This window comes from Tursiops truncatus, chromosome 19 (assembly GCF_011762595.2).
Source record: "Tursiops truncatus isolate mTurTru1 chromosome 19, mTurTru1.mat.Y, whole genome shotgun sequence".
NCBI lineage: Eukaryota > Metazoa > Chordata > Mammalia > Artiodactyla > Delphinidae > Tursiops > Tursiops truncatus.
The window spans coordinates 50,721,847-50,741,418 of record NC_047052.1 but is presented as its reverse complement, the minus strand read 5'-3'; the positions used below and the strand labels follow the sequence as shown (position 1 = coordinate 50,741,418).

The window sequence follows — 19,572 nt, the reverse complement described above, 5'->3', positions numbered from 1 at the left end:
CCCCGCCTCTTCCCCAGATCCCACCCCCTCCCCTGATTCACCTCTCTTGCAGCCTCTCAACTCTTCCCGTAGCCTGATCACCCCAGACCCTGCTTCTAGATGATTCCCCGGCACACTCCGTTCCGCCTATAGACCACGCCCCTCCAAGTCAGCCCCGCCTCTTACTTAGACCTGACCCTTACACGTGTCCCCACCGCATCCCCGATGGGGGCCCTCAGGGCTGGCCCCGCCCCCTTACAACCCCGCCCACCCACGACGGACCCCGGCTCCGCCCCTCAGCCTCTGGCCCCCGCCCCGCCCGCGGGTTGCGCGCACCTTGGGCGTGAGCACGAGCGCGGCGCCGCCGTGCACGGCCACGATGGGCAGCGAAGTCTGCGCCGACAGGAAGTCAAGGATGGGCGCGACGGCGGGCGCGCGCGAGTCGTCCTCGAAGACGACGCCGTGCACCCTCAGCCCCGACAGCAGGTCGCAGAGCTGCAGCACGAGGCTGCGTGGGTCCGAGCCGTTGAGCACCAGCGCCACCGGCCGCACGTCCAGGCCCGGGCTGCGCACGGCTGCCGCCACGGCCGGGCCCAGTCGCGCCGCCTCGGTCGCGTACGCAGGCCCCGAGAACACGAGCGCCACGTTGAGAGGTCGCGCCCCGCCGGGGCCCCCGCCAGGCCCGCCGGCCCCGCCCGGCCCCGGCACCTCCTCCGGGAACGGGCTGGCGCACGCCAGCGCCAGCAGCAGCAGCATCTTAGCGGGGCCCCGAGGGCCGCGGGGGCCACCAGCGCCGCGCATCGCCTGCGGGCCCTGCCGGGCGGCCTCTAAGCACGCAGGCACGCGGGGAGGGACACGGAGGAGGGTGGGACGCAGAGACGGGGAGACACGGGGAGCAGAGAGAGATACGAATGAGAGACACAGAGATGGAAAGACAGGGAGACAAGGTATAGGAAGAGATACAGGGAGAAGGGGAGATACAAGGAGACAGGGACTCAGGTAGAAGTGAGAAAGGTTGGGGTGATAGAGGGAGAGACACGGACAGAGAGATACGAGGCAAAGGGAGAGATACAGAAGCAAAGGAGAGACAGAGACCGAGGGAGAGATACAGAGGCAAAGAGAGTGGAGGTGGGTAATGGGGACAGAGAAGATATAGTGGTAGGGAGAAGACAGAGACAAGGTAGGAAGGGGGAAGACAATGAGACAGGACAGATGGGAAACAGACCCACAGAGATGGGATCAGAACAGGAGCAGAGAGAGACCCAGGAAGATAGGAAGAGATGAAAACAGTCACAGAGAGATGGTCAGGGAGAGAGAGTGACGGGGAGAAGGAGGGAGATGGAAGGAGAAACAGACAGGGATAGAGAGGCTCAGAGTAACAGAGGCAGAGAGAGATAAGGCGGAGTGACAGGTACAGGGAGGGAATGAGAGGCAGGAGTGATGCAGAGATAGATGAAGGAAGGTGGGAGACATAAGAGGAACGAGAAAGTTGGACAGAGAGAGGAAGATGGAAAGAAACCCAGGAAGACGGAGACAGAGACCCCACAGCCACCAAGAGACACGCACACAAGAGATGGAGAAACAGGCAAAATCAGAGATTGCGCGAGAAGGCAGGCAGAGCAGACAGAAAACACAGGAAGACAGAAATAGCGAGGCAAAGAGCAAGACCCCCGCCAGGGAGGTGCCCAGCACAGACATGAAAGGAAGGCCAGGAAGGCGAGTGGCAGGAGGGATCAAAAATAAAAGGAAGAAAAAGTGAAGGGGAACAAAAAAAGAGAAAGGGAAAAGGGGTCAGGTGTGTGGGGGGAGAGAGAGAGAAAAAGAAATTAGTGGGGCATCCTGCGGAGAGAATATGCCCCCCACGACCTTACCCCTCCATTTGAGCACAACCCCCAACCCACTTTTGGCCCCTTATTCCTGTCCCTGTCCCCCCATTCTCAATGACAGCTAGAAAGAGTCATGGCCCAGTCTGAGCCGCGGGGTTGGGGGGCACAGCTGTGGAGAGCTGGGGGGAGCGGGGGTCCCTGGCTCCCAGCCCAGAGCAGTTTAGTAAATGAGAGGCAATACAGCGTCTCTTCCTGTGTCCCTGTTGAATACTAGCTGCTTGGGGTGGTCAGGCTGGGAGCCCAGACTCCTGGCTCCTGGATCTGAGGGAGCAGGGCACTGGGGGCCTGAACTCCTGGTTCTCAGGATTTAGAGCCTACAGAAGGGGCTTCTCGAAGGGGTGAGGGTCCAGACAAGGAAGGGTTCACTCTTTACTGTCAATCAGGCTCCTGTCCGGTTGCCATGGTAGCGCAGGCCTCTATCCACCCCACAGACAGCTAGGGTAGGGGAAAGGCCCACACCCCTTCCGCTGCCTAGAGGCCTCACCCCCCCACACCCTTCCAGCCTTCCCAGGGACCCTGGGCCACTGTCTCCCTAGGGATGGGGGCAGGGGCTCCCAGCATGCCCAAATCCTGGCTCCCCCTCGCCCCTCCTCTCTGCTGCCCTTCCCCAAGCAGCTGGCTCAATCAGTGCTCAGAATAGCCCCCCTCTGCCCCAAAATAACCCACAGCTGTGGCCTGGCGCCCCCACCCCCACCCCAGGATAACACACGTTCTCCCCACCCTTCCTGGTGGCTGCTCACCCCTTCAGCCCCTCTGCCTCTCTCAGACTCACCCCTGCCTGGCCTCTGGCCTTGGGGACCCCGGGGTCCTACTTCCTGCTGAAGCCCAAGAAGGCAGCCCCAGCCCCACCCTTCTCAGGAGGCTGGATGCCAAGTTCCCGCCAGTCTCCCACCCCTCCAGGGACAGATAGAGAAGCAGTATCCCCAGCCACTGAGGGACTCTGGCGTTCCAACCCCCCAAACCTACACCCCCAGGGATCACATTGTCCAGGCCTCCAATCTCCACCTCCTCATGAGTTTCTGTCCCCACTTCCGTCCCCAGGGGGCCAAAGAGTCCAGACCACCATCCCCTCCCCATCAGGGGCTCGGGATACTGAGCCCCCAGCCCCCTTCTCCCTCAGACACAGAAGCCCTATCCTCCAACTTCTCCCACAGACTCGGCAGTCCTGGCTGTTGGGCCCCCTCCTTCCCCAGGACCCAGGAGTCCTGGTGCTCAGTTCCATCCTTTCCCAGGATCCAGGAGTCCCGGCTCACTCCTGCCCCCTACTCAGGAATCCAGCTGCCCAGCCTCCTTTATGCCCAGGACCCAGGAATCCAGGCCCATAGCCCTCTCCTCCCTTAAAGGACCCCTTTTTGTCTCAAGCCCCATTCGTCCCATCATCCTGGGCACCCCCCAGCTCCAGTCGCCCCGAGTCACCCCACTCAGGTCCTATGCACAGTACAGCCTGTCCCTCAGCTGAGGAGGAGGAGGGTGCAGAGATTCCTGGTGTGTGCCTGTCTCCATCACTCCCCCCCATCCATCACAGAAGAGAGGAGAGGCCACTTCGATCAACAGCCCGCCCCCCCACCTTCGCGTCGTGCTGCAGACGGCGTCCCGTTCCCCCCCTCCAGCCCTGTTCTCTCCCCACCCTAATCCTGGTGCTTGGAAGAGGCTAGAAGGGTATTCCAGAACCTTGAGGAAGGGACGGTAGCTTGGGGCGAGGGGTGCCAGGGCCTGGATGCTCTCAAGGTCCTTGGTAGAGGTATTAATAGCAGACTCACAGCTGAGGAGGGAGGGGAGATGGAGAGGAGAGAGGGAGGAGGACAGGCGAGGTGGGGGGGAGACTGATGCGGGCAGGGGGTGGGGTGGGGCAGAGGGAAGGTGAGATGGAGAGATGGGGGATAGAGAGGGAGATGGGGCGTCAGGTGTATGGGGCTGGGGAGAGGGATCAAAGTGTCAGAAATGGGGGGTTAGGAGACCTGAGGTGTAGAGACCTGGGAAAAAGGGGTCAGAGAGGGAGAAGGAGATAGGGGGCAAAGAGGCCCCCAGAGACCCCTATTCCCCATTCAATCCCCGTCCTTCCCGGAGGCCCCTGGCCAACTTTCCCTGTCCTAGATTTGGGGATCCGCGTTCCCACCCCCACCCCTGCATCCCCTACCCCAGCCTTACCTTTTCATGACCCTGTTCTGTGGGGGGTATTGCGAGGGTGCCAGGAACGGAACCGGAGTCCAGCGACCCGAAGATTCCGCGGAGGGCTCAGGGAGCCGCGGAGGGGGTGGGGGGGCAGGCCCTGGGGCGGCGGCGGTGGCGGGGACCTCCTGCCCGTCCCTGGCTCCAGCTCTCCCTCCTCTTCTTCGGTCCGTCCTGCCCTGTCTGTCCCCCAAGGTTGCGGCCACTCAGACTAGGCGAGGACGCTGCTACACATGTTGCGCTGGAAGTTGGGCCCCGGACATTGCGGAGGCTGTCGGGGTGTCCTCTCGCTGCCCGACCCCGTGGGGATCCCCCCTCCGCCCACCCGGGGTGCCCCCCTCTGCCGCTTCAGCCCCGGCTCCTCCCCCCCGTCCATGTGTCCGGTCCCGCCTCTCCCTGGCTCATTCGCATCCCCCCCCCTTTGTGCCCTTAGCGCTCCCCCCCTCCCGCTTCTGTGTCTGTCTGTCTGTCTGTCTGGGTCACCTCTGAAGCCGGTGGCGTGTGTGTGTGTGTGTGTGTGTGTGTGTGTGTGTGTGTGTGTGTGTGCCTGAGGAGCGGAAGACTGCCTGTCGGGGGGACTGCTCGCCCCTTCCTCGCTTGGCCACCTCCAGACGACCCCCCTCGTTCCCCCACTCTTAAATACAGGCAGAAACACACACCATACACACACGCACCACCTCACTTCCCTGGGATTCCCCTCAACACCCCCGGAGCTTGAGGAGCGACACACACACACACACACACACACACACACACACACACACACACACACGGGTCTGATGGGGCCGGGCTGCCACTGCCGTCAGGGGCTGTTCGGACAGACAGGAGGACACAGGCAGCCGGGGACGCCAGAAGCCCGGCCGGACGAAGGCAGGAGGCACAGAGCCCAGGTACACACCATCCATCCGGGTTTGGGGGGGGGCTCGGAGGGAGGAAACTGGGGGGCCCGCGACACCCAGGCAGGTGGCTCAGGGTCGAGACGGACAGACAGAACCCTCCCTCCCTCCCTCAGCCGCCGCAGCCCTTACAGACACACCCCCCCCCCCCCCACCAGCCCAGCCCCAGACACCCGGACACACAGATCCTCACCGGGCAGATGGCAGACGCATGAGAGATCCCTGGGGGCCAGGCGGACCCACCCGGGCCGACACCCCCCCAGCTGGGCACCGGTGGCCGTGGGAGGCTGTGGGCGGAGGGCGGCGGCCACAGCTTGGAGGAGCTGGAGCGGGAGGGATTCGCACACTCGCTCTGTTCTCACACACACACACTCGCTCGGGATGTGATTAACATTCAGTCCCCGTCCGCCCCTGCCGGGAGACCCACAGCCCCCCCTCTTGGCCTCCCTGGGGACCCCTCCTCCTGCCAGGGCTGGGGGAGGGGGCCACCCCCCTCCCCAGCTCCCAGCTTCTGCCTTCCTCCTGGGACAAGAGAGTGAGGGGCTGCAAATAAAACGGGGAGGAAGGGGTGGGGAACAGGCAGGGACTCAGGCCCCGGCACTGAGGCATCAGATTGGGACTTGGACTCCAGAGCCCAGGGGCTGCCGCCCTCTGCCCCCTCCCCACTTTGATGCTTGTGAAGCAGGAGGCCATTCCCAGACTTGGTTCTCCACCATGCTAGGACCCATCTTTTGGCTTCTATTGCCCCGGAAGGCCAGGCCTGCAAACTAGGTCTCCATCGTGAAGCCAGGAGTCCAGGCCCCCAGGCCCCTCCTCCCTCAGACCCGGGAGTCCAAGCCCCTAGCTCCCTTCTCCACTGCTACCCAGTAATCTGGGCCCCCTCCTCCAGGCCTGAGTCCCTTTTAGGCACTCAGACAAACTGACCCCTTAACACAAACCACCCTCAGCGGCCCAAAATCCAAGACTGATGGATGTCACCCTCAGGCACCCAATCCATCCAGCAATCTGAGGAAACTACTACCTCTGTACCCCTTCTTTTACTGACGGACCCTGACATCCATCACCCGTGGGTACTCAGACATCCAGGAGGAAAGCAATGTGTGTCCCCTCCTAGACACAGCCTGTTCCTGGCCCTCAAGGCCAGCTGTCCAGCTCCTGCCCTTCCTGCTAGAGAGGCTAAGCCCAGCGCTTCTATAAAGTGCTGTGGTGGAGTGTGGCGCAGGACACCTGGGCTCCTGAGGGTGTGTATGTGTGCCTGTGAGGGGGCAGCTCTGGAGGAGGGGCTGGAGCCAGAGCTGTGGGCTGCTGACTCCAGGGTCTGGGAGAGCAGGAGTGAAGCCTTACATTTCTGAAATGTAAGACCCACACCTGAATTTGTGGGTCCCAGAGGGAGGAAGGCATTGTGCATCTAGATTCCTGGGTCTAGGATGCTTGAGACACAAGATTGTTGGGTGGGACCCTAAGCCCCAAGAAAGGGGGGCTAGACTCTTGGGTCTGAGGGAGGAGGGGCTGGGGTCCTGGACTCCTGGGTCCTGGGGGAGGAGGGGGTTGAGGTCCTGGACTCCTGGCTCCTGGGGGATGAAGGTGCTGGGGACCCAGACTTCTGAGTCTGAGAGGGGGACTGGGGACTGCTCTCTTGTCTTTTGAGTGCACTGTAGCTGGAGGCCCCTGAAAAGCCAGCCTCTGGGTCCCTGTCTAAGATTTTTAAATCTCAGAGATCTGCCTCCCGAATCGATGTCAAGGGCAGAATCTGTGCGGCTGGGCTGCAACCTTTACAGAGAGGCACGGACTGCCTGGGGGAACTGGTGCCGGATTTGCGAGTTTCGGATCCCAGCGACCCCGCAAGTTCCTGGGAGGCGGCCTTAGGGGGGTAAATTCGGCGCCAACTCTGCAAGCGGGGGTGGGGGTGGGGGGGTGTGCGAGGTAGAGGGCGCTGGAGAGCCGGGACTCCGCCCTCGGGGGCGGAGCCTCCCGCCCGGACTCCTCCCCCTCCCTCCCGCCGGCCTCCCTCTTCCTAGCTCTGGCTCGGCCACCAGCTCCGGCCTCGGCGACCCCGCCCAGAGCCCCCTCCCCGGAGCGGAGCCCACCCGAGGGCACCTCTCCCGCCCCCCAGCCCAGCCGCCCGGCCAGAACAGCAGCCCCGGGGGGCAGCCCCCCTTCAGCCTGACTCCCTCCAGCCCAGCCCTGCCAGATCCCCTCAGCCATGAATCTCTTCCGATTCCTGGGAGACCTCTCCCACCTCCTAGCCATCATCTTGCTGCTGCTCAAAATCTGGAAGTCCCGCTCGTGTGCCGGTGAGACGCCCACCGGGGCCGGAGAAGGGGGGAGAATGCGGGAGACAGTCCAGGACTCGGGGAAGGGTTTGGAGGCATAGGGGGACGGGTTCCTCCCCGCCACTGCTTGCTGAGGATCCCCCTTCCAGGTCCGGGGTCACCAGGGGGTCACCTCCTTTCCCCAAACTGGAGATGCATCCATTTTGGTGGGGGTGGCTCCAGGAACCCAGTTCAGCCTCCCCCGGCCCCTGTCTGGGTGGCCTTAGGGTTCCCAGGGCTGGGAACAGGGAGCTGTGGCAGGCAGGGAGGCGGCTGGGAGTTGGTGACGTGGACTGTGGCCGCCAGAAAGGGAGCGGGAGGTAGGCGACCTGTTCCGGAAGGCTGAGGTCAAGTGGGGTCCTCCCAAGGCTCCACCTTGGATCTGGACTGTGGGAGGACCCTGAGGGGGCCGGAGGGGGCCACGAGGCCTAGCCTGGGACAGAGCCTCGGGCTGGAGTAGCTTTGGGGCCGGGCTGCCCCCTGGCTGTGGGCCGTGGGAAAAGGCCCTGCTTAGGCCGGGGGAGCTGGGGAGGCCTCCAGGGACAGCTGCACTCCAGAACCCCTCTGGGTCGCCCGGGGCCCTGGGCCTCGGTTTATTGGCCGTGCAGCCCACCTTCAGCCTCCCCCATCCCCATTTCTCTGGACCACAGGGATTTCGGGGAAGAGCCAGGCCCTGTTTGCTGTGGTGTTCACTGCCCGCTACCTGGACCTCTTCACCAACTACATCTCACTCTACAACACGTGCATGAAGGTAAAGGCTTTTCCTAACCTGCCGAGCCCTCCTGAGGGGGGAGCCGGGGAGGGTCCGAGGGAGGAGGGAATATGGGTCCCAGACTTCTGGGTCTGAGGGAGGATGGGGCTAGGGGTCCAGACTGCTAAGCCTGAGGGAGGAGAGGCTGGGGGCCTGGACTCCTGGGGCTGGGTCTAAGTCTACTGGGGGCTTGGACCCTGTGCTTGGAGCTGAAGCACCCTCCACATCCTCCCCTTCGACAGGTGGTCTACATCGCCTGTTCTTTCACCACGGTCTGGATGATTTACAGCAAGTTCAAAGCCACTTACGATGGGAACCACGACACGTTCCGAGTGGAATTCCTTGTTGTCCCCACGGCCATCCTGGCGTTCTTGGTCAACCATGACTTTACTCCTCTAGAGGTAGGCCACCTGCAGGGTCTGTAGTGGTGGGGTGGGCTGTGGGAGAAGAGCAGTTGACAGTGGACCCACTCAGAGGCTTCCTTCTGTAGGGTTTGCTCAGACTTCCTTCTTTTAGGACATAAAGTTCAAAACAGGGGCTCTGGAGTCAGATGATAGTAATGTAACAGCAGCAGCACTCACTATGTGCCAGACGCTGCTCTCAGCATTTCACATACATTAACTCATTACTTTTCATAGCAGCCCCATTTTATAGATGAGAAAACTGAGGCTTAGGGAGTTGAAATGACTCTTCCAAAGTCATTGGCCTAATGAATAGTTCAGGAGTTGGAAACGGGGCTCTTAGGGGCCAGGCTACTTGGATTTGGATCTGTTACTTTCTATTAGCATGACCTTGGGCATGGAACTTGACCTTTCTGTGCCTCAGTTTCCCTATTTGTAAAGTCAAGATCAGGTCATTGTGAGGATTTACTGAGATTAGACAGCATCACGTAGTGGTTAGACACAGAGACTCTAGAACCAGAGAACTGGTTCTAGAGTCCAGTCTAGAAGCCCACTTAGCAGCTGTGAGATTTTGGGCAAGTCATGTAATTTCTCTGTGCCTCAGTTTTCTTGTCTGTGAAATGGGGATAATCAGTTCCTACTTCATAGGCTTTGATGAGGGGTTAATATTGGTAAAGCACAGTGTCTGGCAGTAGGTAGGAAGTGCGGTCCATGTTTGTTCAGTGCTTGCAGTGTTTAGGACCATGTGGATCCTTTTACTCCTAAATGTTAGCTGTCATGGTTTTTATTGCATGGCATTTTGGTGGGACCTGTACAAATTCCTGGGAGGAATTTCGAGAGGGCCTTTGCTAAATCCTGGGAGGAATTTCGAGAGGGCCTTTGCTAAATCTGGAAGGTTAAGGCCTCCTGGGGCTGGCAGGAATCAAATTCAGAGCAGTCTTTCCTCCCCCAGGACCACTCACTCCTGCCTTGTAAGAAGCTGGCCCTGGGACTTCCCTGGCAGTCCAGTGATTAAAACTACACACGTCCAAGGCAGGGGGCACGGGTTCGATCCCTGGTCGGGGAACTAAGATTCTGCAAGCCGCCACTGAGCAGCCAGATGTGATGATGTTTTCAACACAAGCCACAATTCAGGAGTTTTCCTGAGGGAAAACTTTACAGTTTTGGCTACAGATTCCAGATCTATTTCTAAAAGCACCCTGCAGGCTAGACAAATCTGACTGAGGGTGACTGGGGGTGACTTTGACCCAGGGGTCCCAGAAATGTCAGAGGGAGGCGGCACTGCACTGTGGCAGGAACCCCAAGCTTGGCTGCGGGGCCTGGACTTTGCAACTGTATCATCAGCATCACCTTGCATGGAGCACCCGCTGACCTGGGCCCATTTTGCAGATGGGGAGACTGAGGCTGGGGGAAGGCAGTGGGGCTTGCTCCAGGTGGAGGAGGCCGGACCAGGACCCAGGATTCTTGACTCCAGCTTGTGTGGTTCCCTCATTCAGAGGTGGGGAGGTCACTTGTGCAAAGTATTGGCACCAATTGTGTGTCCTGCTCTGAGCTGGCCATTCCAAACCCGTCATCATCCCGTCTGATCCGTCGGCCTCTTGGGGAAGTGGGCATACTCATCCCTATTTCTTGGAGGACTGAGGTGCAGCTCAGAGGGGAGACCTCACAGAATTTGAACCCAGGTCTGCCTGCTTTCAAAGCCCACGCTATCAATAGGTGCATGCTGAAAAATTATTTTTTAATCATAGAAGGAAACAATTCTTTAAAAATTCAGATGTCACAAATAGATAAAGTAAAATGCAATAGACCTTCTCTCTCCTCTTACGTCATGATTCCACTCCCCAAGGCTAACAATCGGTATGTATCAATTTAATGGGTATGTTTCCCGAGAGCCTCAACTAACCTGATATACTAAGAACCTCGCTGGTGGATTCTGAGTAATTATGGGAACAAGCCCTGAAGTCTAGCTGCCTGGGTAGGAATCTGTTTCCACCCACATCTTAGCTGTGTGGCCTTGGACGAGTTACTGATCCCGTGGGCCTCAGTCTCCTCATCTGTATAAGGGGGATAACAATAGGACTTACCTCATAGGGTTAAGGCATAAGCCAGTTAATACCCATAAGGTGCATAGAACAGTGCCTTGGATGTAGTAAGTGCTATATAAACGTCAGTTCTTAGGAATACATCCTGAAGGTCCCCACTTCCTTCCCACAAACCAAAACAACCCAGGAGGAACCACACCTGCCAGCTGGCTTTGTTGTCTGAGCGGAGGTTTCGGTGGGTCTGCAGATCACAACTCACCCCAGGTGGGACTTTCAGGGAGCTGAGGACTGAAAAGGGGCCGACAGCTGCCTGCCATCTCTTCGTCTCTCCCTCCTGGGATGCCCTGTCCTGCTTACAAATGATGCTTGTCACTGCTCCCTAAATGATGGCCTGTGACAAGCACTTGGGGACCTTGCTTCCAATCGCTCATGCATTCATCCAGGCATCGAATATGTGCCAGGCACTGTGCCAGGTGCTGGGCCCACAGGGTGCCCAAGATGTAGGCTCCTGGACCTCACGGAGCTCACAGTCTGGTCAGAGCTGCCAGGAGGAAGATAAGACAGGGGATGTGACCATCCAGGGGGAAGGATGGTCAGGGAGGACCTCTCTCAGGAGGTGACTGATGAGCTGAGATTGGAAGGAGGTGGAAGAGGCAGAATGTGACTGTCTGGGGGAAGAGCTGAAGGAACAGCAAGTGCAAAGGCCCTGGGGCAGGAAGGAGCTTGGTGTGTTGGAGGACCAGATGGAAGGCCCAGGTAGTTGTACCCTGGAGGGCGAGGGGAGGGAGTAGAAGATGAAGCTGGATTGAGGAGGGCCTTGAAGGCCAAGGTTAGGAACTTGGGTTTTATTCTGGATGTGATAAGAAGTAGCTACAAGAGGGTTTTAAGCCAGGGAGTGACACAGTCTGATTTATGTCTCTAAAGATTGCACATTGAATGTCGCCCCTACCAAGGCAGGAAAATTATCCCCTTTTTTTGTGGGGGGCAGGGCTGTGCCATGTGGTTTGTGGGATCTTAGTTCCCCAAACAGGGATTGAACCTGGGCCCTCAGCAGTGAAAAGACGGAGCCCTCACCACCGGACTGCCAAGGAATTCCCAGAATCATCCCCATTTTAGAGGTGAGGAAGCAGAGGCTCCGAGAATCTGGGTCTCTTGCCCAAGATCTCACAGAAGGGACATCTCACAGCCAAGATCCCAACCTGCGCTGCCCTTGGGAGGGGTGTAAATTAAAAGTGCTCACAAACACCGGCTCAGAACACTTGGTTCAAATCCCAGCTCTGCCGCTTCCTAGCTACGTCCTGGGCAAGCCTCTTACCCTCTCTGGGCCTCGGTTTCCTCATCAGTAGAAGGGGATGCTGGGAATTCCCTGGTGGTCCAGTGGTTAGGACTTGGTGTTTTCACTGCCGGGGTCCAGGTTCCCTCCCGGGTCGGGGAACTAAGATCCCTCAAGCCTTGCGGCACAACCGAAAAACAAAACAACAAAAAAGAAGGGGATGCTGATAATAGTACCTCCCTCATGGGGTCATCGTGGGGATTAAACGAGAGAATACAGGTGGGGCAGGAAAGCGGTGTCTGGCACACAGTGAGTGCCCGGCAGGCGTTGTGGTACCTGTCGCCCACTCTCCAACATCACTGCACCTGTAGCCACAAGGTCCACCATCCTCACCCTTCTCTTCTGCCCTGTCCCCTCCCGCCTCGTCCTGCCCTCTGCTCCCACGCCCCGGCCTCCCCGCAGATCCTCTGGACCTTCTCCATCTACCTGGAGTCCGTGGCCATCCTGCCGCAGCTGTTCATGGTGAGCAAGACGGGCGAAGCGGAGACCATCACCAGCCACTACTTGTTTGCGCTGGGGGTCTACCGCACGCTCTATCTCTTCAACTGGATCTGGCGCTACCACTTCGAAGGCTTCTTCGACCTCATCGCCATCGTGGCAGGCCTGGTCCAGACGGTCCTCTACTGTGATTTCTTCTACCTCTACATCACCAAAGGTAGCCAGCGTGGGGGGCCGGCCGGTAGGGAGCCTGCTCCTTCCCCAGCTCCCCCCGTCCCTGGGGCCCCAGCTTCATCTCCCCAGCCCTGTATCCCTCGAGGGGAGATAGGACAAAGAGAGGGGCAGGCCGGGGTGGCCTCTGACTTTTCCTCTCTTGGAATGTGTCCTAAGCCCTCCTCCTGCCCCAAGGTTCCATATCCAAAGTCTTTCAGTCTCACGCCCGTAACAGATCCAGAATTCCCGTCTCCTAGGCCCCAGCAGCGTTCAGAGAAGGGAGGGCCTCCTCTCTGCTCATGGACCTCTGTCCTTACCCTCAGGGACTCAGGCCCACCAAGATTCATTCATTCATTCAACCAACAAATTTATGGAGCACTGTCTATGTCCCTGGCCGGGGCTAGGCTCTGGGGATACGAGCTTAGGAGAAAAGATGGACAAGCCCCTCCCCTCCCTTTGTATTGTAGTCGGGGGAGGTGGTGAATAAACAAGAGAGATGATTGCTGACAGTGAGAAGGGCAGTGACAGAAAGGAACCAGGGATGTGTTGGTGAACAATGGTGGAGGGTGAGGGGGTTACTTTACGTGGAGAGGGTGTGGTCGGGGGGAGGCCTTTTAGAGACGATGATTAAAGCAAAGACCTTGGAAGTTCAGTTAGTCAGTGTGAAGGGAAGAGGAGACAGGACAGAGGCCTGAAGGCAGCCACGCCCCCTGAGGATTAAGGCTGGGAGGGCAGAAGCGGGTGGTCTCGCCCAGCCAGCCCTGCCAGGCCCTCTGACCCCAGCGCCCCCCGAGAGCCAAGGCCTCCAGCCCTTCCAGGATGGAAGGGGAGCAGCCAGCATTAGGGGAAATAGGGCCTCCTCCGGGGCTCCATGGCTCAGCCCCTAGGCCGGGAGCCTGGTCCCCGGCCCCACCCACAGCTGATAATCCGAGTCCTGGGGCTGCCCCTCCTGCATCTCTGCCCAGCCCAGCATCCAAGCCCCTGCTGTGGGCGTGGGAGGCTGTCCCCTCCACGAGGGACCCCTTGGTCACGCCCACCCCCCTTTCTCTCCCCCCAGTCCTCAAGGGGAAGAAGCTGAGTTTGCCGGCGTAGCCCTGGTCCTCGCCATCCCTCTCCGGGGCAGCTGCGAGAGGCAGAGGAAGGCGACGAAAGACGAAGAGCCTTCCCATCCAGGGGAACTTTTTTAAGAACCCACCTCTCGGTACTCCCCAGCCCTGCTCCTGCCAGGTTTCAGGGGGCAGTGGAGGACCCAAGTCTTGGGGCAGCTCAGGACCTGGGCTGTTTGTAGTTTTTTTGCCTTTTAGAGAAAAAAAAAAAAATCTTTCCACTATTTAGGTTTTGATTCTGATGACTCCTTTCTTTTCTACTCTCTGGCCCCAATTTTTATAAACTGTTTTCGAGTGTCCTGTGGGGCACGGCAGGGTTGGAGATCTTTTCCCTCCCCCGAGCCCCCTGGCTTCCTTCTGGATCCTAACCCATCAGCCCCACTGGTTGCCAAACACTAATCTGCCGACAGCCGCCTGCCAGACCTCCCACCGTTGTCAAGGACACAACCTCCCATCCGCCCCCCAAACTTCTGCACTGGGGAGAGGGAAGAGGGGAGGGAAGTTCTCCCCTGATTTTTCATAATAATTTTTTCCAGAGTTTGGGTTTTTTGGTCACGTCCTTGTTTTTTGGCAATTTAGGGGCGCATGGGAAGGGGGTTGGCCCAAGGGTCACCGTGGCTCTATGGCCATGTTTTTGTACAGAATTGACGGTTGATTCTTTGTTCTCTTGAAATAAACTGAGGAAAACGATGCCTCTCTTTGGCTGCTCCTTGCCCTCTCTCTGGCGTTTGTGGGGTCCGCCCGGCACCCCGGCCCCTCTCTCTGCCTCTGCTTTATCCCGTCTGCCATCTGCAGGCGATCCAGGCCTGAGAGGAGCAGGGAGATGAGAAACTGGGCTTCCTGAGACTCTGAGCTGCACCCTGACTCCTCATGACTCCACCAGGGAAGAGGTTGTGGAGGAAAAAAATCTCGAAGATTCTTCTTATCTTGGCACAGAACTTCCCTGACAGTTCTCCCTAGAGAGCCTTTAAAAACCAGATTTACACATTAAAATCGGGATTTCTGGCTTCTCTTGAAAAGAACCCCATGAGTCTGACAATGCCAGGTCCTCGTGTCTGGGTAGCAGCAGATGGCTGGAGTGAATGGCTGGGACGTGAACTTCCCCTCCCTCCATCACCAAGTCCCCAGGACTTGGCTGAGGGCTTGATACCATCTCTTACTGGGCTGACGCTGTTGTTCTGTGGTTTTGTGAAGTTCAAAGGAAAGTCAAATCTTTTCCATGTTTCCCTCCAGATTGGCTTCACACCTGGCCTGTTTCCTTCACTTGGTTTACTTGCTTGGCCCTTGTAACCTTTTGGAGTTTTGCCCCCTGATTTCGCCAAATGCCCTAGATGTCTGCTGAGACTTTCCTTAGCCGCCTCCAGTTCTGCCGTAGGATGGCTCTGGAAGCTTCAGTAGGCAGGTGGCTGGTGTTTCCGAGCGTCTCATAAGCGCCAGGCAATGTGCGTTACACGGGTGAGCTCATGGGACCCTCAGAGCACCCTCACTTTGTTGCGGAGGAAGTCGAGGCTTAGCCGGGTGAGCCACAGGGGTGGGGTTGGTACCCTGGCTTTCTGCTGCTGGATCCTGTATGTTTAGCCACTGCTGTGGGGTTTTTCAAAGGTTTTTTTTCTTTCTTTCTTGTAAGCTAAGCCAACGGACCTTCTGTTTAGAGGAATTTGTCCAGAAGCCTCATATGGAAAATGCAGGAGCAGGGCTGCCTGGGTTGATTTCAGGGTCGGGAGGGGGCACCTCTTTGAACGCAGCCCTCAAACCATCAATCTAAATCTGGTCCAAGTCTCTAGTTTGACAGCCAGCCCCGCCCAGGACCAGAGAGATTCAGTGACACGTTCCAGGTGATCCAGCTAGTGACAGAGCGAGGACCAGAGCTCTGGGTCCTCCCGTTTGCCATGCCGGAACCCTGCCCACTCCACCGCATGGCTGCCGTTTCCTCCAGTGCCCACAGGGACCACGGCCTACTTCTTTCTGCACCCTGAGCACTGCCACACAGGAAACCCAAAAAGGGGACCACGGAGCCCACATTTGCCTCCCCACAACTCACACTGCTTTTCCCAGTTTGTAAATGAACGCTCTGCAGCCACTGTGGCCCCTGTGTGGGTGTGTTTGGTTTGGCCAGCCTAACATTAAGCTTTTTTTTTTTGTATTCCTTGCCAACTAATTCCACATAAAAAGAAACGGATGTCCGGTTGTTCTAGAAAAACTAGAAGGTTCTAGAGCGGCACTATCCAATACAGTGACCATTAGCACTTGAGATGTGCTGTTCTTGTAAAACAGGCGCAGGATTTCAAAAACTTAGTGCAGTAGGATGTAAGCTACCTGGCTAGTAATTTTTTATACTGATGACATGTTGAAATGATCATATTTTGGATATACTGGGTTAAATAAAATATATGAAAATTCATTTCACTTGTTTCATTCTACTTTTCTTCACGTGGCCAGCTGGTAAGTTTAAATACTGCCCCCCCATGGCTCACACTTTGTTTCCATTGGACAGCGCTGCTCTATAATTTTTTTTTTTTTTGGCTGCATCGTGGCATGTGGGATCTTAGTTCCCCAACCAGGGATCGAACCTGTGCCCCCTGCAGTGGAAGCGTGGAGTCCTAACCGCCAGACCACTAGGAAAGTCCTGGACAGCGCTGCTCTGGACACCCCCGGGCTGTGGTACTGAACGCTGGGTGCTGAGTGAAGGCTGCCCCTTCCCAGGCTCGGCCCCTGCCCCCCCACTTGCTTCATGGGTACTTCACCCACTGGAGTGACCTGCTGGGTCCCTGCAGGCAGGAGCGTTTTGTGGCCCAAGCACGAGTCTCCGATTAGTTTCGGGGCTCCCTAAGACAAGCTTTCAAATATTTGAAGACAAGGATCTCCCCTGACCTCAGTCATGGACTTGCCATCCCCTGTTCCTTTAACCACTCCTCCCACCGCATGGGTCTGAGTGGGTCCCTTGTCAGCTGGGGTGAGTTAAAGGATGTGGGCCCTGGAGACAGGGCCAGTCCCAGTGTTGGCCCTCGTTCTCCTTAGAGCCCTCTCCACGGGCGGAAGCATCTTGTCTCTGAACTTGAGCTTCCTCAGCTGTACAGTGGGGCACCTCGTGCCTCCCTCCCGTGGCCAGTGCAAGGAGTAAAGGGCTCGCTGTGTCACAGGCCTGAAAAAAGAGTTTCCCTCCCGTCGCCGCCCCTAGCTATCAAGGTGGCACCCAGAGGGAGAGTCCAGGAGGTGGATTGGAAGTGGGACCCGCTACAGAAACCCCTGAGGAGACCCCATAGGATTTCCCCCCTCCCCATGGCACTCGAGGGACCGGAGAGAAACAGATATGAGAAGGACAGAGGGCAGTTTTCAGAAACCCTTCTGGAGGGAGGAGTCTCTCTTTACTGGTGTGGATGAGGCTGTCTAGGTGTCGGGCATCATAGTGAGGCGGGGGGCCTTCGGAGTGGTCAGATGGGGGGACAGGGCGGAGCTGGTGTAGCTCAGGCTGTGGGGACCGGTGGTGGGCGTGTTGACGGGGCTGGTGGCGGACAGCGGGGAGAGAGAGGTCACCACCACGCCGCCGTCGTCCAGGGAGCGCTTGTAGGGGACTGGAGCATCATTTCGGAGGTCCTGGAGGGCCAGGTAGGCCTGGAGTATCTGTGGGCAGAGGAGGGCGAGCTGGAGGCTGGCTTGGGTGGGGTCGGCCCAGGTGGGAGCTGTGCCACAGCTCACTGGATGATGCCCACACTGGGCTGAGTCTGCTGGGAGGAAGGGGCGCCTTCTTCCCTCTTTGCCCAAAGTCACAAAAGGGGCTTGCGGAGGTCCTGGGGAGCTGGGTGGAAGGTTCTAGCCCTCTTAACTCACACCACGCCGCCCTGCAGGGAGGAGGCTCCTCACCCAGACGAGGATGGAGAAGAAAGCGAAGGTGATGGCGGCCTTGACACTGCTGCTCCCCAGGAGGAACTGTCTGGGCGGCGAATGCTGCCACTGGTTGGCCAGGAAGCAGAATCCCACGAACCAAATGCCTGCCCAGAGGGCTGGGGGGTCGAGGGAGAGAAGAGGGGCGGGGTGGGGTGGGAGGGGCGTGAGTTGGGGAGAGAGCGCTCAGGAAGGGTGGCTGGGGCCTCGGGTCTTGCCGTGGCCTCCCCCTCCCAGCCGGCCGCAAAACAACCCCTGGAGTGGGGTGTGCCGTCCACTACGGGGCTCGCCAGCCACTTGCAGCTTTTTATGTTTCACTCGATCAAAAATTCCAATCGATTAAAATAGAATTTAAAAAAATTCCGCCCCTTGGTGGCACTGGCCACACTTCAAGTGCTCGGCGGCCACACGTGGCCCGTGGCTCCCGTGTTGGGGAGTCCAGGCACAGAACATTCCTGTCCTCACAGAACCTTCTCTTGGACAGCGCTGGACTCGGTGACCTTTAGGGGCCCTCCCAGCCCTAAGTTGCTGGAACTGGGCAGGTGCAGAAAAGGAGAGGAAGGAGCCTGGGGCCTGAGGAAAAGGAACGAGCATTTATTTGGCACTTACTGTGTGCCGGGCTCTATCTAGGGTGCTCGGCATTGGTGAGGAGGCCAGGCCTGGCTTGGAAGCCTGGGTCTGCCACTCGGCAGCCATTACACAACCTCCTCAAGCCTCAGTTTCCTCCTCTGTGAAATAGGAATCTGAACAGGACTTCCCTCCTTGGGTGGTTCTGAGGAAGAAATGAGAGAGCCACGGGGAGCTCTTGAAGCGGTGCCTGACACAGGGGATATGCCTGGTAAATATCAACATCACTGCAGGAGTCCTTTCTCGAGCTTCATCCTCAGAAAAACCCTGAAGGTGGGAGTTTTCATCCCAGCTTCTACAGAAGCTCAGAGAGGGGAGAAAACCCACACACTGAGGAGGCACCAGAGGTGAGATTTCAAACCTGGGTCTGTCTGACTCTGCGCTCTGCACCCAACCGCTGGCCACTGCCACTGGTGGCTTTTCAACAAAGGTTGTGAAGAAGGGAGGTGAATGCGAGGAAAAAGCTGGGCAGGAGAGAGGCTTCTAGAATTAGTCTGGGGGTCAGAAGAGATGACCCTTACCCTGAGTCTAAGGGATGGGCAATGATTCCCCGGGAGGAAACAGCGGGCGCAGAAGAGCTTTGAGAAGTGAGGGGCAAAGCTTTGGGTCACGTGTGGAGGACGGTCGGGGCCGGCTGGGTGGTCAAGGGCAGTGCCCGGGGGGCTCACCGGCCAGGATGAAGTCCAGGAGCTGGAAGGCCGTCTTGAAGCGGCTGGTGGTGGTGCGGCCCTCATGGGCGTCCAGGGCGAGGAAGGCCAGGCAGCTGAGGAAGGCCAGGAGGCCAGCTCCCACAGCGAAGCTGCAGCCCGCGTTGTTGCTGTTGAGGACGCAGCGGAGCTGCGAAGAGTTGGTCTTGTTCTGGTAGCCGTCAGTCAGCACGGAGGAGAAGACGATGAGGGAGAAGACCTGTGGGTGCGGGATGGGGGTCCCCAGGGGCCGGAGCAGAGCTCAGCGTCTCCCCAGACCGGCTCATCCTCCCGGGCGGGTCCCCATCACTGGGCGTGGGGGCCCTGCCGTGCACCCTCCCGGTGGTTCTGACCCCTCCCTCCCGGTCACATCCTCAGAGCTTCCCAGAGCCATCCTCCCGCTGCCCCTCGGCCCCTCTCCTCCATCCCAGCTCAGGCCTCATCCTCCCCACTGGGCCCTTGCCCCAGCCTCTTCCCCGGCCTCCCTGCCTCCAAGTCTCCCCACATGGCCCCACAGGGGCTCTTTCCACACCCTGCCCCTCCCAGCTCCCAGCCCCACACCCCCATGACTCCCCAGCACCCCCAGGACAGAGTCCCAGCCCCTCATCTCCCCCCCACTCACCCCTGCCTCGCTCACGCTCACCTTCTGCCCCCAAACCCAAGTACCAATATGAAATGCACCGTGCCCGGGATTCGGGAAGAGAGGGCAGTAAGTATCTCTGCCTTCAAGTCTTTCCCTCTGGCAGCCACTTCCTCATCCTCTCTCCCAGCTCCATTAATTCCTCTCCATTTTAAAAAAGGAATTTGTGAAATATTCCAAACGTACAGAGAGAAGTGTAGTAAACACTCAG

At 58.4% G+C, this 19,572-nt stretch overlaps 3 protein-coding genes across 6 annotated transcripts in view; 1 reads left to right on the top strand and 2 right to left on the bottom strand.

Annotated features, from left to right (window-relative positions):
* GRIN2D (glutamate ionotropic receptor NMDA type subunit 2D) overlaps window positions 1–2,464 on the bottom strand; it is a 31,945-nt gene extending 29,481 nt beyond the window's left edge. The window contains exon 1 of the mRNA XM_033846062.2: window positions 316–2,464. Coding sequence (XP_033701953.1) covers window positions 316–780 — 465 coding nt within the window. The 5' untranslated portion in view covers window positions 781–2,464. The remainder of the gene's footprint in view (window positions 1–315) is intronic.
* Window positions 2,465–6,949: 4,485 nt separating this feature from the next.
* Window positions 6,950–14,216, top strand: KDELR1 (KDEL endoplasmic reticulum protein retention receptor 1). The gene is made up of 5 exons (XM_033846061.2): window positions 6,950–7,224; window positions 7,893–7,993; window positions 8,236–8,394; window positions 12,172–12,424; window positions 13,478–14,216. Exons 1-5 carry the CDS (start codon window positions 7,134–7,136, stop codon window positions 13,510–13,512), a joined length of 639 nt encoding a protein of 212 aa, XP_033701952.1. The 5' UTR covers window positions 6,950–7,133; the 3' UTR covers window positions 13,513–14,216.
* Window positions 14,017–19,572, bottom strand: part of SYNGR4 (synaptogyrin 4) — a 12,928-nt gene continuing 7,372 nt past the window's right edge. For all 4 annotated transcript variants that reach the window (XM_073796097.1, XM_073796098.1, XM_033846059.2 and 1 more), the window contains exons 3-5: window positions 18,704–18,941; window positions 17,388–17,527; window positions 14,017–17,147 (exon numbers count right to left, since the gene is read on the bottom strand). In XM_073796097.1, coding sequence (XP_073652198.1) covers window positions 16,914–17,147; window positions 17,388–17,527; window positions 18,704–18,941 — 612 coding nt within the window. In that variant the 3' untranslated portion in view covers window positions 14,017–16,913. The remainder of the gene's footprint in view (window positions 17,148–17,387; window positions 17,528–18,703; window positions 18,942–19,572) is intronic.

Bases quoted from the DNA above. Each gene is read 5' to 3' on its own strand.
- KDELR1 (XM_033846061.2), top strand. From the start codon at position 7,134: ATGAATCTCTTCCGATTCCTGGGAGACCTCTCCCACCTCCTAGCCATC. The intron at 8,395-12,171 runs GTAGGCCACCTG...GCCTCCCCGCAG, and splicing joins ATGACTTTACTCCTCTAGAG to ATCCTCTGGACCTTCTCCAT. The intron at 12,425-13,477 runs GTAGCCAGCGTG...CTCTCCCCCCAG, and splicing joins CTACCTCTACATCACCAAAG to TCCTCAAGGGGAAGAAGCTG.